Here is an 18,804-nt window from a genome sequence, read left to right on the forward strand (position 1 = left end):
GTTTTTAGACTACAATCTTAAGGGTTGGCAATCAAAATGACGTTATTTGGCAAACTATTTTTTTCTAGTTTTTGATCAGATGACCTCATCATGGATTTGGACCACTTGGTCTGTTCTATGGGGGAAATCTCTTTCCCTACTGGTGCAACTCGGGGGGGGGGGGTTTCCCCTGGATCCGCCCCCACACAACATTTATGATTGTTACAATATAAGTAATAAATAAAATTAAATTGTACAGAACTAACACTGGTAGTTAGATACAATTACCAGTCAAAAAAGATCTATTTAAAGTTAATTGTTTATTTTCAAACAGTAAAACCAGGACAGCGTCCACCTTGTGACCATAAGCTTGCCCTCATCAGAAGAATCATTGATTCCAGGAGAAAATAGCTATCGACTGCTTACCTGGCCAAATAACTTCGCCCTACCTTTCTGAAAAACCTAGCCTAACCATGGAGATGGTATAGCACCATGAAACTCCCACAAATGGTTGGTTTTACTCTCAAAGCATAAAAAGTAGGAACGTACGTATCATTAACCGCGTTAATAATCCGATACTGTATATTCAACTATTCTAGTTCAACAACATACACTTAAAAAATTTTGTCATGAAATTTTGCTCTGGTTGTCAAGTCAACTGATGTTTACTTTGGTGCCGAGTCAATCTCATCTCGGTCAATCTACAAGTAGACCAGATGTGCCCCTGGATATCGAGGCACGCAGTGTGAACTTGTCCATTTAATTTTTCTTGTAGTGTTATCTCCCATTTATAACATTTAATTGTTGTTAAACCCCACCGGTATCATGTAGTCCTATTTTAAGAATTATTAAATTAAAAGAAATTAAACATAAGCCTATCTCTGGCAGTTCCATGATTTGCCCAACGAAGATAAGCACCCAGATGAGCTGACAATTTCGCCGACGACAAGCAGGGTCGACCTGTGGGGGGGGGGGAATCTGGCAGTGATTCTTTCTGGTATCTAGATAAAACTGTACAAATTTTAGGCCATTTTAAGCTGATATGTGTTAACACGTGTTATTTTTTTATGTAAGTCTATGTATTTAAACACGTGTTATACTTTATAGTGTATGTTTTTCTTTTGTCCGAGTCATCGGCCGATTGCAAATCACGACCGACAGGTCCTAAAACCCTGCCCTTTATATTCGCTGGTTCTTGGTGGAAGATGGCGCATGTTCTCACTAAGTTGGTAAAAGAGAAATGAAGCTAAGACGTACAAAACATATATATATATATATATATATATATATATATGCCTGTGGACTGATGTACACTTGTCTGCTTATTCATTGAACTGAAGGAGGTTGATGACATAAAATGCAGATCAAGATGAATCAAGTAACATCCTGTACATTCAAGATAATGGGCCCAGATATAGTGATGTGTCAAGTTAGTTTGCATTCATCATTTTGTAACATCGCCTAATCGTTGAACACCGATAGATTACATTAGCTTCTAAAAATATACGAAAGAATGTCAAAAGGGTACATAATATGTAGGTCTGTTTATAGTTTTTAAATAATCCATACTGATACAGTATAACAAAGTATACTCTAAAGAAGAATGAAGGATGAATCTTTAAAACAGATGGAAATTGTGTAGATGAAACCAGTTAGAAAGAAGGGATATTATGTCAACTTCTAATTACTAATTGTGGGATATTTTTTCGTTAAAAATATCTGGTTTTTTTAAATATTATATATCAGTGCTTTACTACATGTAATTGTTGAAGTGAGTTGAAGCCTCACCATTGATGTAGGCCGAGCCACAAATATCATCTTTTCTGAGATAGATAACCCTGGTATTATAACTATGGCAAGTATTCTTTTTCTGTGATATATCCACAACAGATAAAAAAAAAACCAAGTTATTAATATATTTCATTTTTCTTTCTTTTATTTCTTTATAAATTATAAATAATTAGGCTTCCAAGATAAAGGGTAAATGAACTTGACAATGTAAGTGAGATACTCTGATTTTGGAGAGTTTGCATTTGAAGCAGAACCACCAAAATTTGGTATTTATCTGTACATTACGCAAATACTCAAATATCAGAGAGTTTATGGCCTCAAAGTAAGTCATTTAAACTAATTCCTCCATGTTATAACATTGATTATGAATAATCTTTGTATAGTACCCAGATCTTCCAAAATCTGAAATTTGCAGTACACCATGCACAGAAACTACAATATTTTCGAAGGATTAAAATGTTCTAGACATCCAGTTAGTATTTCCAAGCTGCAAAATTTTATTTTCGAGTATATACTGTAGTTGCATAAACTCAGATTTTGGATTATTTGCTTATACGATGCCTTTGAATCTTAGGGTACTGTCACAGTGGTTGGCGCAGATGCTCCAAAATTAATGTAACTCATTTGAAAAAGCGTTGATACTCAAAATGATTCACAATCTCATTTCTTCACTTATTTTTAAATGTTAATACTTCTGCTCATAATCCTGAGATCTTGGTTGCCTTACATTACTTTGACCAGATGGGAACCCTTCAGGCCCTTGGTTACCAGCAACAGGATGTTGAGGGTATGAGCCTGCTATTCCAGCAGGGTAAGTAGGCCAATATGGCACTTGCCACACATAAGGCCAGCTTTGCAAGCCTGACCATCCGAAGTCCTGGTAAGATGGTCCAGCATGGTAGCCCATTTGACTCATTTGATGATGATAACCTGGCACAGTACCATAACACTGGTAGCCGCCACTGCAGTCATAATATGGGTTATTGTTATACAACTCATTTGAAGTCCTACACTGCTGGTGTGTTTCCTTTCTATTGCTTCTTTTTCTTCTCCTTTCAACATCTCTTCTGCCATCCAACACAGTTGTTTCTTCCATTTCTGGCACTTCTTTGGAATGGGAGTTATTTTCAAGATATTCTAATGAATCTTCAACGTCTTTGTAAACTGTCTTCCTACTTGAACCTTGCTTCTTTGAACTAACCTCAACAACAACTCCATCTTTTATCATGTATATGTTACTTGCTGAATCATCTTCTTCATCAGTCTGTGAAGTGTCACTTTCACCTTCACTATCGTTTGAGGAAGATGTGTTTTCTGTAGTAATGCTTTCATTAGATGATTCAACAATACTGCTACCAGTTTCATCATAACTTTCTTCTTCCTGCTCTTCTTCTTCCTGCTCTTCTTCCTCTTCCTCCTCTTCTTCTTCCTCCTCATTGTCCTCCTCTTCTGTCCACAACACATTACTGCTGGCTGTATTAGGTGATGTTCTAACTTGTTCTACTTCTAAATATTTCATAATGGTTTGTTTATGTCTCACAGTAATTGCTTTATCTTCATTTCTTACAATTGTGTCGCTTTTAATTTTCCTGTTGTTCCTATGAGATTCTTCATACATTTTAGGATCACTTTTACTATTGCATATTTCATTTAATGTCCCCATCCTTTGGTCACATGATCTATCTGCTTTTCTTTTGCCTAAACTCTCTTTTGTCACAGAACTGATACTATCTTTTTGTTCATCTTGAAATTGCAAGTTACCAGTAGCATATGAGTCAATAGCTTCTTCATTTTCACAAGACAGTTTCTCTTCACATCTGTCAATTATATTTCTTATGAGCAACCTATCTTCAGTTGAAATGTTTCTTTTTCCTTCAGCTCTCTGTTCATCCTCAGTTCCACCATCAATTGTGCCTTTGAAAATCAAGTTGTGAGGAATATCATTTTCAATTTTCTCTTCTACAACCCTGTTCATAGAATCATTACTATCTGGTAAATGAAATTCATCCATTTCATTCTCTTTTTTCTTTTCTTTGTCCTCATCTGGTGGTGATACTGTCCTCTGAATGTCTTTTTCTGATTGCATATGTTTGTTTTGTGAAAAGGTTTTTGAATCATGATTAGCATCCTCAATGACAAAGTTACCCAGTATTTTATTGTCTATTTTAGATTCAAAATTACCAGTTTTCTTAAGATGTTTAAAATCTTCCAAAGCTGCTGCAAAAGACCACAATGGGTAGCACCTTCTAGTGTCTAAAGTTTCCCTCAATGAAGGTATCTCTGAAGTAATAACATTTAGAAAAGAGTTAGGATCGTCGACTTGACAACCTTTATCAACCATGATTGGTTTCTTTACAGGTGCCATGGAAAAGCAGAGGTTGGCAGATTCAGTGAGATCCTGGAGGGGAGTTTCTTCATTTACACATGAAACAGTTAAAGAATCTCCAGGTTGTTTTGAAAGGGCAGAAGTCAACAATCTGGATTGTCTTGATTTTGAAGTGTAATGCCGATTGTCCACTGTTTGTTTATCATCATGATAATCATCTTTAGAGACAGACATGAAGTCTTTTGAAATAAGAGGTTCCTTACTTACTTCAGCACTTGGACTTAAGAGGTCAGAAGGCACAGAATCTGTAGATAAAAATTTTCGGAAACATTTGACTGAAAAGGCAAACTATAAACTTATATATAATGTGTCAAATATATTTAAAAAATACTGCCCTATATTTGATCTGATTCATGTTTTTTTTTTTCTGGTGATGAAAATCTTATTATGCACATAATACATAATTAATTTTAGTAATTAAAAGGTATGAAAGTTTAAAGCTGGAAATAAAATCAAAATATATTAACTTTTGTGATAAAATTATTAGTGACCTAAAGCAATTATTAAGTGTAAAAGACAAAATCAACATGGCCAATAAGAAATCTAACCTGGTAGAAGATGAATGGGCACATGACTTTCTTTCTGAATACTGTGCAGTAATATCTCTTCTCTACCAAAACTGGCAAGCGTGATAGCTGCTCCATAGGTTCCAAACCTCCCTGCTCTACCAATGCGATGCATGTATGTCTTGACATCAACAGGAACATCTAGATTTATAACCAAGTTCACTTTTTCAGCATCTATTCCTCTGGCTGTCTATTTGTGTAAAGAAGAAGAAATGTAATAAAAATGTAGCACAAAATCCTGCTATAGATGAAGCAGCAATAGCAACAAATCGTGGTGCAACATAGTAGCACACAAACTTTGTCATAATACATTAGCAAAACACAATAGCACTGCCCATTTACAAAGTAGTACCAAACTTTTTCATAACATTTTAGTACCAAAACCCTGTCATAACACACTAGCACCTAATTTCAAAAAGAAGGTAGCATTAACTACATATAAAATACTGAAGTCTGCAGCAAACTCTGCATTAAACAGCAGCGTGGCATAGTCACTACACCTTGACATAATACCACACCTTGAAATCTTACAATCAATACGCAATGAGCACCAAACCTCATCATCAGGTAACACCAACTCTTGCCATATATCAACCTTATTTTAAAATGAAGCAACACATGTGTAAGAGTACAATATTAAAGTTTTTCATACCAGGTCAGTTGAAATCAGTACTCGGCATTCAAATTTCTTGAACGTTGACATTGCATGAAGTCGTTGCTTCTGCTCTAGTCCTCCAGACATGAAGACACTCTGCCAACCTCTCTGACACAGGATGTCACAAAGGTTCTCAGCTCTGGAATGGCAAAGTAGAAGGTAATAGCAGCGGGGAAATTGCTTTAGCCTCACCTATCCCTAATAGTTTTGAATTGTTCGGGAATAGTAACCTTTTTTTTAATAATAAAAAACTGGCATTCTTAGGACAAGTGAAAGGACTTTTTTGTTTTTAAACTTTTTGTAAAAAGAAAAAGAGCCCTCTACTTTTGGCTGTTCTTACCTGGTATGCAAATTTGAGAAAACTAAGCACTGTTGAAAAGTCACATTGGACAGGAGAGCGATGAGTTCGTCGACTTTTACAGCAAATGCTTTATGAGGAAGTTCATGGCCTTCAACTAACTTGTAGTACTGACGAATACCTACAAGTAAAAAAAAAAGTAAATATAAAAAATGCACAATGTTGAATAATGTCAGATAAAATTTATGAAATGTTGTGAAATTGAAGAAGAGAGCCAGTGGGATATTAAGTGAGGAAAGGAAAAGGTGGATGGGATGGAAAGACAAAAGTGAAAGTAATTGAATGATATATAAAAAAGACTGATACAAGAGTGGATCAAGAGAAGTGAGAAAGTGGGGCTGAATATTGGCCGAAAATGGAGCCAATTGAGATAACACCACCCTGGGGGTCTGAAATTTTTGTTTTCTAGATGACCGAAAGTAGCCTCTGAGGCGTTTTTGGGGACAATTTTTTTTCTTTATCTTTCTTTCTTTTTCTTTTTTTTTTAATTTCCAAAAGCGACAGAGATATAAGATAGAAGAAGTAAAAATTTAAGAGAAAGATGGATGAAAGGTAAAAGGAAAATACAGTTGTATACAGTTAGAAAAGAAGAAAAAAATGTGACAATTTAAGAAAGAAAAAATTTGGAGGGAAGAGAAAAAAATTGTCAGAAGGGAAGGGAATAAATACTATAAAATAAAAACCATAAAAAATGTTTTTTATTTATTTATTTATTTTATTTATTCAGGTATAAAAATACTCAAAATACAATTCAATATTGAAATAAAAAGCTAACAATTGAATAAATAGAATTAAAAATACATAAATATAATAAAACCATTAATACAAAGATTAATAAAAGTAAAATAGCACTGACAAATATTTAGGCCTACAATATCAAAACAAGCAATAACATTTACATAATTAAATTTGCTAAAAAAAAGTTTAGCGGGAAGAAGAAAATAAGTTTTAATATTGAAAACAAAATATATCATCATATATTTAATTTACCGTGAAGGGCAATTTCTTTTGGGTTTAATCGGACAAAAGTCGCATCTCTCATGTAAGTAGTCAAGTGCTGAGCCAGGTATTCTGGGTAAGTCGCTGATGCAGCCAACATCTGCTTGTTGTACGGCAACTCATTGTAGATCCAGCTGTCAAATAACAAAACATGGAATCTATTAGAAAGTGGCCTCCCATAGATTCAAGTGATTCCCATGAAATTTAGTACATTATAATGATTTCGAGACTCATAACAAGGGGACTCGTCAGTCTATGTTGCTTCACACTCAGTATTCACTGTTTTCATTTTTTTTATGGAGAAGTGCGTCAGCAACATCGAGAGTCCTTGGCTTCTCGCATACATGTGATTTAACTTTTGTCCGTTGTTGTGTACCTCAATGTCATAATCTCTGCTGGAGCTTGAACTCATCATTTGTACCATCCTCATCATTCTCTCTCTGTGTCGTCATCGTTGTCATCACCACTACTACTCTACTATAATCATCATCATAATCATAATATAATTTTCTTATTTATTCAAAGATATATTCACAATATTAATCACAACTAGACCACAATTATCAATATTAAAATTCATCCTCCTCCATACTAAAAATAATTTTAAAAGGAAATTTAAGAATAAAATCAATTTCCTGACATAATAAATTTTATAACAACGCTTGTCAGAAGTGCAATTTTAGGCTCCAGTAAATTAGGTTAAAAAAAACAATAGGTTTTTCTTCTCACTTGATCTGGCTCTGAAATTTGTCATCCAATAGTTTGTCTGCTTCATCAAGAATAAAGAGCCTAATAGAATCTGGCACGAGTACACCTGTCTCTATCAACTGCTTCAAGCGACCTAAAATGAGAATTATGAAAATAATGTAATGCACTCTAATTTCAAGATCAGCTGAACAAATTAAGGAAATATCTACAGTATATAAAATGTGGTGTAACAATCTGAGAGAACTATATAAATATAGTTGTCTCAGGTAACAATATACTGTATGTGAGGAAGGCCTCAAGAAATCCAAGTATGCTTTTGAAAAGAGCAGGTGGATTGTCTTTCTTATTGATAGACAGTTACTCTTCCAGCATATCCTAGAAGGTCAGATGATATTCAAGGGCCCTTGTATGTAAATGAACTAATTAGATGCTTTGTAAACTAAGCCTCATTACAAGGTTTAGGGAGTGGAGATGTTTTTAGTCATGAGAAAAAAACCTAGGAAATCATATTTTAATGTATTTATTGAATTATTCATTATATTTGTATGTTTAATAGACCTTCATGGAGTGTCAATCACACTTAATAACTGGCCAATCACAACGGCTCTAGGAATAATGCACATGTCCTACAAACACACGTGTTGTCCCACAAAAGCATGTGTTTGTGTACATTTATGCCGTAGTTTGGTGGGACGTAAACAACAATACATAATGGGCGGAAGGGGCAGATCCAGAATATTTCAAACGGGGAGGGGGGCACAACAGTTTCAGAATAGGTAAGTGAGAAGCACATAACATTGATTTGCATTGAAATTTTAAAAAATTTAGTGACAAAACGGGTGGTGGGGCCTGGTGCCCTCCGTGCCCCTACTGGATCCACCTCTAGGCAGGGCTTACCAGAAGTGTCCATTGTACTGTACCTGTCTCTTATACACATCTAGATGTGTATAAGAGACAGGTTGTGGATTTGAAAGTTATTGTGAAATGTGTTGCCAATTGTACCTACGATTTAACATGTACCTGGATTTGCTGGGGGTCAGAACTACAATATTTTACGTGGAGTTCATCTTCTTTTAAACCTTACTTGATCTTTAACCTATCAAGATCTAGACTACTGTATTAGCCTTTCAATTAAATAGAATATAATGAATAATTTGAATTTTCATTTTCAAGGTTCGTTTTCATCATGGGCACATCTATTGCGCTATCTCAGAATGCTTTAAAACAAAAAGGCATGTCAACAAGTAGGTTATTTCAGAAAATTGTTCGTAGAACTGTTATTCTATTCGCGCTTGGTGTCTTCATGAATTCAGGAGGATCTCACCTGGCGTTCCGACAGCAATGTGACATTTCTTCAGATTCTGTTTATCCGGACCAATCAGCGTTCCTCCAATGAACACATGACATCTAAGACTATGCATCATCCTGCCAATGTCCAGGATCACTTGCTGGATCTGCACTGCAATCTCCCTCGTTGGTGCCAGGATAAGGACCTGGGTAGCACTGCTGGATAAGTCGACACTCTCAAGAGCGATCACGGAAAACACACACGTCTTCCCAGTGCCAGACTTCGCTTGGATTACAAGATCTAAAAATAAACACCAATACGAACTGATGATTGCGTCATTGGGTTCACATGCTTAAATGTTACTGTTGGTAATCAGCACAGGAGCAGGCCACCCCGCCAGGTACCCATTTATACTCCTGGGTAGAGAGAAGCAGTGCAGATAAATTTAAAGTGGTTTACATTCCAACTCTGCAGATTTAATCAGGGTGTCCTGTAATTTCATGCAACGTTCCAGTCTTTTGAGTATGATCGTCAAATTCTCCTAATGATAGAAAAGTGCGATTAGTTGCTAGGTGAAGATTCCATCTGAAATCAAATTAGAATTTGGAAGAAGCCAATTCAAGGAGATATCAATCAGCATTTACTGCTTGTCATGATACCCATCGCAAACTTACTTCCGAAGACTATATTCCGAATAAATGAAATGAAAATGAAAAAAAATAATACAGTATTAAAAACATGCAAATATGAATTTGCAGAAGGTGGGTTAGTTTTCAAGAGATTTGTGGCTTTTACATGCTCACAGCAGTGCAGGAAGCTGTTCTGATTTCTGGAGGCTCCTACGATGCTTGAGACTCTTGGGACCCCTGCTGTTCATCTATAGGTCAGTACCAAAAATCTTTAAAAAGCACAAAATAACGCTCTCCACGTTTCTAGCCCTAGTTGTTACCATGGCTGTTATAAAATTTGCACGCAGATAAGCCATCTTTAGTTAACGATCTCTGATGTTAAATTTGAAAAGTAACCACTTTTGCAAGGGGTGCCATGCACTGCGCAGTGCGTTATTACACAAATTTGCACACAGAAATTGCGTAGAAGGCTATCTTGTAATTATAAGATCTGTGGTCGGTACATAATGGTTAGTGAGGGCGCACTCAACAATAAATATAGCTACATTACAGTATGTGTTTATAATGATTTAAATAATCTTGTCCCGTTCCAAGATACCTCCTTCAGGAATCCACTCCTTTTTCAAACCATAATTAGCCAGGCATGGTTGAGAAATAACTGTGTTAATATCAAAGTATATTTCAAAGGAGAAAGGACGGGATCTTATTTACCTAATCCACATCTTCCTAGTGGAATAGCTTTCAGCTGAATAGGTGATGGCCTTTGAAAACCAGCACCTTGTAATCCCTCCAACACTGGCCCAGACAGAAGCAGTGATGCAAAATCGACATTGCTGTTTTCGTCATTAAAAACGTCATCAGTTCGCAGCCGTTCTGTGATATCATGTGCTGTTTTGATTCTACCGTCCATCGATCAGTTTTACTACGATATACGTACACTGCATTTACTTTAATAATAGTAGGAAATTGTTCACACATCTAGAAACATTGCAGCACAATGGAGAGAGCCATCTTGTCAACATCGCTTTCCGAACGTTCGATAACAGAACTTCTGATAGGCCAATGTAGAGTTATGACGTCATTGTTTTCGGTCACCTGATCAACACAGTACAAACCCGGAAGTCAAAAGAACACCGCCTACTAACAAAAAGAAGTTACCGGAAAGTTGTTGTCAAAGTGTCTTGTGTTTTCAACAAAACAATCATATTATTGTTTACAAAATGTCACATCAGACAGGAATAACTGGTAGTTTACCATTATACTTTATCTGCCACTTTAAAACGATACAAACAACTCCATACAGAAGTAACTATGTATCGTATCTTTCGTAGGCCTTCTTGCACCTGTTCGCACGGATTAACACGTTGCATCGAAGGCGTTGGATGCGTTTCCTCCCATTAGCGTTATACCTTCAGGAAGTGATCATTATGTTTTAGCCGATAGGCTGAATGACATTTAAATGATCTGTTTAGCTACATACATAGCTATCTTTAAAATTTAAGTACTCTACTGGCTTGTAAAATGTAAATGTTTGCCTATTTAATTAGGCTTTGTCATTCCACATGAATGGTTCTGCTATTCTCTTTAGTTTTAGCCTTAGGTCTAATATTAATAATGTTTTCTTTTGTGTAGCTTCCCAAGAACTGAAGAATTTCTTTGCTTCGTCAAAGGCAGATGAAAATGTTAGGGCAATTAAAGTTAAAATTGATTCTGAAAAGGGTGAGTACTGCATTCTGAATTTATTTAACATTCATATGATAGCTAAGGCGACACTTTTTTTATACCTTGTTTAGTGAACCCGCCGAACGCAAATATTAATGATTTCGAATAAAAAAAATTTTTAGTTTTGGCCAATTAGCGCACCCGCCGCCACATACACTGTAAAATGGAAATTTCAGAAAAAAACATTTTTTTTTACATTTTTACTACGCCCTCTGCTGCCTTGAAATCTTTAAAGATAAAATATGTATTTTTCTTCCTAATTATATAAGTTTGAAGCATTTAACCATCCCATTTTACATTCACCAATAATTTTTATTTTCTCCTCTGTCTGGATGTTTTGGCAAATCTATTTGCTAAATAAGAAAACAAAATTTTATTTTTATTCCGCCTTCCACAGATTATCTTTAAAAAACATAAGTACACGAAACAAGGAATAAAAAAGTCTCGTCTAATCAGTCAAGTATAATCATAATGTAATCCATTTGTGGATGGGGTAACTATAATGTTTTTAGGGTGCATTTATTGCATACAAAAAATATATGTTAATAGTATTATCTATATAGGGCGAGACCTTTTTATTCCTTGTTTCGATAAAAATAAAATTTTGTTTATATAATTAAGAAAATGGTTTTGCCAAAAACATCCAGATGGAAGAGAAAATATATGAATGTAGCTGTGTAACAATGGGATGGTTGAATGCTTTAAATTCATATAATTAGGAAGAAACATACATATCTTAGTTTTGGAGATTTCAAGGCAGTGGTGGGTGTAAGAAGAATAAAGAAAAACTTATTTTTTCTGAAATTTCCATTTTTTCGTGGCGACGGGTGTGCTAATTATTTTATTTTATTCGATATCATCATTATTGGTAGGTTAAATAAACAAGGTATAAAAAATTCTTGCCTAACCTTTAATTAAAACCAAATTTTAATATTATATTCTTTTGCATTGAAATGTCCTGTTTAACTTTAAACCTGTCTTTATTTTTTTGGTATAATATGTTAAAATGCAGACATCCTCTCATCTCAATTATAATTTTGTTTGTAATTGTTTAATGTTAACCTATTAATAAGTTGCCAATTTCAGTACATTATTGTGTTTTTATCCGTTGAATATGATGTTTCTTGTCTTTGTTTTATGTACATATTCAGAATAAAGAAATAAAAAATAATGAAATAAAAATAAAATATGTGAATGTTCATTTAATGATTGATGCAGTATCTGATAAATTTTAAAGTCCAGATTTGTCCAAATTTAACTTAATTACTGTATTCAGCTGTTGCTACTTCAATTTGTAATATTTTTTATTCAGACTGCAGTAAATTAAATGATTGATTGATTTATTGATTACCAGTTGTTTGTATGGAATCAAGAATAGCTTTTTTGTCTAGTTTACGGTTTATATTTTATTATTTACAGAGTCAATGGAGGTGGCAGAGAGCTTCAATGTCCGGGGCACATGGGAGGATGATATCCTTTACAAATGACAAAGGTGTAACTATTGTAGTTGAGAAAAAGGCATGGAACAACTAATTGGGAAACAGGGATAAAACATAAACTATTTCACAAGGATAACTATTTGAAAATTGATTTAGCATATGAAGGAACATAGGTCACAAGTAATTGCATTACAGTATGGTTTAATGTTAGTCTCACAGCTGGAAAAAATTAAAGGCTGATGTATCAATAGTAGATTTTTATCCGCAAACATTTCATAATAAATAATTAAAAGTTTAATTTCACTTTTGCTTTTACTTTAATCACAGATGTATATTTAGTGTTTTTTATTTTACTATAACTGATATTTCTCTTGAAGTAAGCAATCACCCCTAAGGGAGTAAGTGTAGTGAGGTATCAGTAATGAATGGAAAATATCAGAATGTTAACAGTTTTCTATCTACACACATTCCATAATAAATAAATAAGTTTAATTTTACTTTTGTTCCTATTTTAATCACATATGTATGGGCACTATTTGTTGTTTATTTTACTATAACCGAATATAATTCTCAGGGATATGAGCACCCTTGAGTGGTGGGTAAATATACAAGTCACTTGTATTTGAACTTCTTAACAATACTGTACATTATGATAATGCAGTACTACCAATGCTCAAAGATAAGGAATCCTGTTACATTATATTTCGACTTGATACCAAGAATGATTTAGGTTTTGAGTGGATCTTCATACTCTATGTCCCAGATTTTTGCCAGGTAAATACCAGACAATTTTGTCCTACTATCTTTATCTAATAAATATTAAATTATTGTGTTAATTTGATATAATTATATTGTCTATGGCTATGTAAGGTTCTTTGGTGTCTAATGTATATAAAAGGTCCCCAAGGGGCTGGAAGGGTTTCCTTTATAAAACATTATTATTAGATAAATAAGAAATGTTTTACTGCGCCAATTCAAAAATTACCGACAGGTGCCAAGTGAAGGATATACCAGAGTATTAAACTTAATTTAAGAATATAAGGAAGTTTTGAGATTATTTTGAATAAATAAATATAATGTACTATTCATTTTTGTCATTTGTTTTATATTTAAGGTTCGTGATAAAATGTTGTACGCAAGCACCAAGTCTTCTCTCAAGACGGAATTTGGTTCTGCGCAAATAAAGCAAGAGCTGTACGGCACATCTCCAGTAAGACAGTCTGTTCAATAACTTAAAATATTTAATATTCAGGCTGAAAGTCTTATTAAAGACATAAAGTATATTCTTTATTTGGTTTTTGTTTTATTTAAAGATATGTAAAATATTTATTACTTAATATTTTATAGAGCAGGCTCATATCTTTTTTGCAAAAGCAATAGAAAGTACAATGTAAAAGAAATTCATAAACAAAACAAAACAATGTTTTGTTTTCTTATTAGACAATTCTCTTCGTCATTTAAACAATCTTGGAATTTCGGTTTCAATTTAAAACGATACAGAAATAAGGAAGACGAACACTTATAAGATTCAAATTGTTTGTTATTCAAATGTTTAAATGCACTAATTTTAATAAATATATTTTTTAATAATTTCAATGAATTTCATTATTTATTTATAATTTTAATGAATTTAATGAATTTATAAAAAAATCACTTCAACCATAAGGAAAGTTGGAATTTATTTGTTGAGAGAAAGAAAATTGCTTTTTCTTGTACTTTGTGTTATGCATTATTTGATCTTTGTTTTTTCTTTGGTTGTTATGTAAATGTACATTTTGGAAATTATGAAAAAAAAACTTTTAATTAAAAAAAATTATTTTCCTTAATTGAAGATACTATAGTTATTAACCAATAGTGTAACTGAATTTAATTTCATTTATTCATAAAAAATTTCACTGACTGTAATATTTTATGAATAATTTAATTTATTTTCATTGATTGATCTATGTCCATGAGTTGATTTATTCATAAGTAATTTTACCTAAATTAATTTATTACCCAATAGGATGATGTGTCGTTAAGTGGATACCACAAACATTTAGAAGCAGAAGAAGCACCGGCACCGCTAACTGCAGCTGAGGAAGACCGCAAATTCATGAGGGAAAACGAGAGTTTCCAAACCATCGGTGTTGACACGAAGCATCAGACGATGCAAGGTGTTAATTTTCCATTATCAAATGATGCCACAAAGCAGCTGAAACGATTAAGCAAAGAAGAAACTTCATATATACAGCTTGTAAGTGTACTCGTATATATATATATATATTATATATTGAGTTGAAGCTCAAAAATACAGAAATCAGAATAAAATAACAAATACATTAAAAACAACAGGCAAAAAAAAAATACTGCATAAACTCTGATAAAATCAATGTAAATTAAGTTACAATACATGTATAATTTTCATCAAACAACCTTTGTTATGTACCGTAAATTATATTTGATAAGCTTTGACTAATGGCAATTTTACTTCTGTTAATGCTTCTGTGTAATAAGCTCCCTAAGGCTCGTAGTTATATAGCATCATATTATTTCATGTATTTAAGGGGCCACTGAATATCAACTGAGCTTCTGGAATAAGCTAGAAAGCTCACACTTTATAAGAATAATAATAATAATAATAATGTCATCTTATTAGGCGCACATATCCATCTCTTGGTAGAGCTGCTCGTGGCGCTGTTTTCCACCTGCAGAGTGTACATGTAGCCTTTTTTCTGCAATATTATAAATAATATGGTTAAGAAAAAATCATACAAAAAATAATTATACATGAATTTAATGTACATTACTGTTGCTGTTATTTTGCGCGCTCCCCGAAAAAGCTCACGCTTCCCATTCCGACATGAACACATCACACCCATCCTTCATTCACTATACTGGTTACCAGTAAAACAAAGAATATTATTTAAAATATTGTTGGTCACTTTCATAAGTACTCACCCACATACATCCGAGAACTCATTGAAGAGCATCATTCATATCGCTCGCTAAGTTTTGCATCTAAAAATATCCTGCATGTTCCTAAAACATCTGCAATCACTTACGGCAGCAGTGCCTTTTCCTCATCATTTCCCCACAATTGGAACAATATTCCATTAATGTGTCGGTGGACACATTTAAGTCACTACCTAAAACTCATTTATTTCAACAAATAATTGTTAAATAATTTATATTTCTTTTCCCCTCACAATGGAGTGGCCTGCTTTGTCTCTTGGGACCACTTTCTTGGTACCCAGTTGTCTGTGGCAGGGCAAATGTGAAACCTGTTCCTTTGTTCGCGCCACCTAGGTAGAGATCGAGATTACGCCAGAGCAGATGTGGATGGATGACCCTTTGAGACCTAGCGCTGTTTTTCCACCACACCTTATTATATTATTGTATAGTTAACATGATTTTTGTTTCATAATTTTATGTAAAGCGTATAGAGCCACTGCGCAATATGCGCTATAAAAATGTAAATTATTATTATTCCCCCAACCCCTCCGAAGCAAATAAAAAACACCCATAATATCTTCATATCACCTTGTTTTGCAACCTAGTGCCCCCTCACTTAATCATCAAGGCCCCCATCAACCCCACCCCCATTTTAAGACAACTAGATACACCACTGTTTTCTTGTGTAAAATCAGTACTGCATTACTGGAGGTTCTTTTTTATTTTCAGTCATTAGATGTTGAAAATGAAGAAATTCACTTAGGTGAATATGCTGATGATTTGTCTGCAAATGAAATAGCATCACATGTCCCACCAGCATCACCACGGTATCACTTATTTCTATTTAAGCACACTCACGAAGGCGACTTTATGAAATCAGTTGGTAGGTCTCTTTCATATTATTATTATTATTAGCAGTGCATCAAAACAGATATCAGCAGGTCTGCAAGTAATTGTAAACAATATATGATACTTGAATTTGGTTTGGAATGAGGAACCATACTGGCTTATGTTACACAATAAACAAAAGAAATTTAATAAGACTAAAAACTATTTATATTTGATTAGCTACAATATGCCGGGGTCCTAAGTCTACCACAAATTGAGGGCGTCTTCTGGAAATTTGGACGGCCTCCCATGCTTAAGAGATTACAATATAACTTAATCTCTTAAGAGAGCAGCTAAGCTCAGTCGACTAAACTGGTGGTAGCCACTGTGTGTGGCGCTGAACTGTGAAATGCTAGTTGCAATAGCAAATGAGACGTTTAAGCCATTGGTCCTACGTGCATGTTAAAGAACGCAGTACACTAATCGGAAAAGAGTAGGGGATTGTCTCTGGGTGTACTGCACAATCACCACCAGAAGGACCCCACTGGAAATAAGTCTTCTTCACACTTTTGTGGGTTTTCTTTTGGTGTTTGCACACTGAATAAATCCATCCATCCAAATAACAATATAAAACAAATTTTTTACAGGAATACACCAATACAATGTGAAACACAACAATTTAAATTTTTTGTTTCATATTGTTTATTTATGTTTTATATATTTATTTTTATCTGGTTAATGATCTGGAAAATGTTTACTTATTTCCTGCTTTTAGTTTTCATATACTCCATGCCTGGTTACAAATGTTCCGTCAAAGAGAGAATGTTATACTCAACGTGTAAAGCACCTTTTCTGAGTCGGATTGCGGGCGAGTTTAATATAGAAGTCGCGAAAAGCGTAAGTTATCCAGGAGTAATTTTACTGAAATATGCAATATAATCTTTGTATGTTTTTGTATATTTAATGCCAATGGCTACAAATTTTTAAAAGGTTTTAGTTTTAATTTGTAATGAGTGGATACTTTAATGTCTTAATTTTCAGGGGCAATGCATTTTACCTATTGTTGTCTTTCCACTCAGAAGTACAAGTCAGTACCTGTTAGGTTCAAATGCAAAATTCACTGATTATATTTGCAATATTATGGAATTCTCCCCAGGGATGGGGTGTTCCACATGTGTTGAATCCAATGATTTTGGTGGTAATAATAGCCTCATTAGCATGAAGCATATAAGTTAGGGTTGTAGCTCTAGAACACTATTATTATTATAGTAATTTTATATTTTTTTTATTCAGATTGAAGTTGATGATGCATCAGAACTTACAGAGGATTTCATCTATCAGGAGGTACACCCTGTACGGAACCTTCATCGACCTACTTTTGCCAAACCAAAGGGTCCTGCAGGAAAGAGGGGGGTACGACGACTGATCAAGGAATAACAGCTACATCTACTCTAATTTGCAATTACAATTGCAGAAGCCTATTATTTTACTAGATTTAAACAGTGGAGTATCAATTTAATGTAAATGTTTTTTTAAAAAAGCAATGTTGACTGGTTTGAAACAAGTATTTTCCATAAAAGAGTTCTATTTTCGAAATTTAATATCACTAAAACAAAACATTAATGTGATTAAATTTATGATAATTTACTATTATATATACCGGTAAGTCAGTTGAATTGTTCATTTATAAAACCCACACATTTTTTTCAAATATATTGTGTTAAAATTATCAAAAATTATGTTTAGATATATTATTATCTGTGAATTGTTAAAATATATTTGTTCAAATTTACCAAAGCACTATTTAATTTGATTATAAACAATTTATTGGCAGATATAGTGGTTTCTTTTAATTACATTCATTAGAAGTGGGTGTTTAAGATGTACGTAGAACATAGTTACTATTAATTTACAGTTCAATTTTCACCTGCACTTTGCATTTGGAATGGAAACACCTATAAAATATGTATATAAAAGATAAGAGAAAAATATTTTTTCCTTAATCAGGATGTCTTGAACAAAAAAATGTGCCTCATGTAGTGGTATCTACAAACCAAGGTCATCTGGTCAGGGTCTCCTAGTAAAACCTCAGTGGGGATAATTTTGGAGAGATTTTTATGGTTTAGGATGGTTAAATACAGTATTGTGCTTTTAGACCACAATATTAGGAACTGCAATTACAATAAATTTAATGGATAGTAAATTAATTTTTCATCTTTTAATCTGATATTGCCTTTTGACCCCTTGCTGGTTCCACCAATGGCCAAGGGGAATTTAAAAGCTCAGTGGCTTAGTTGGTAGAGCAATTGTAAAAATTTGGTTTGATTGACAATAAGGAATACAGGTATACATGTTGGTGAACAAAACAGTTTGTTACCTTAATACACCCAAGTGACAACATTCTGCCTTACGCAATTACTGTATAAAAATTTTTAACAATGGATTATTTAATAATTAATTTACTACTATCTGTAAACTTTAGAAGTGTTATAATTAATTTCTGATTTGAGAAGTGTTTAATT

General features: G+C 33.7%; 2 protein-coding genes across 2 annotated transcripts; one reads left to right on the forward strand and one right to left on the reverse strand.

Annotated features, from left to right (window-relative positions):
• Positions 1-1,886: 1,886 nt before the first annotated feature.
• LOC117115059 (probable ATP-dependent RNA helicase DDX20) lies at positions 1,887-10,407 on the reverse strand. The gene is made up of 8 exons (XM_033258711.1): positions 10,071-10,407; positions 8,767-9,030; positions 7,464-7,575; positions 6,726-6,868; positions 5,718-5,856; positions 5,375-5,516; positions 4,705-4,912; positions 1,887-4,401 (listed from the first exon to the last, which is right to left on the reverse strand). Exons 1-8 carry the CDS (start codon positions 10,267-10,269, stop codon positions 2,456-2,458), a joined length of 3,153 nt encoding a protein of 1,050 aa, XP_033114602.1. The 5' UTR covers positions 10,270-10,407; the 3' UTR covers positions 1,887-2,455.
• A 40-nt stretch (positions 10,408-10,447) lies between these two features.
• LOC117115060 (twinfilin-1-like) lies at positions 10,448-18,549 on the forward strand. The gene is made up of 9 exons (XM_033258712.1): positions 10,448-10,604; positions 10,992-11,078; positions 12,501-12,551; positions 13,167-13,294; positions 13,635-13,730; positions 14,526-14,756; positions 16,184-16,337; positions 17,058-17,179; positions 17,576-18,549. The coding sequence occupies exons 1-9, from the start codon at positions 10,580-10,582 to the stop codon at positions 17,717-17,719; spliced, it is 1,038 nt and encodes a 345-aa protein (XP_033114603.1). The 5' UTR covers positions 10,448-10,579; the 3' UTR covers positions 17,720-18,549.
• Positions 18,550-18,804: the final 255 nt, after the last annotated feature.

Source organism: Anneissia japonica, unplaced genomic scaffold (genome assembly GCF_011630105.1).
Source record: "Anneissia japonica isolate Jap-2015-1 unplaced genomic scaffold, ASM1163010v1 scaffold24_len2511860_cov200, whole genome shotgun sequence".
Taxonomy (NCBI): Eukaryota; Metazoa; Echinodermata; class Crinoidea; order Comatulida; family Comatulidae; genus Anneissia; species Anneissia japonica.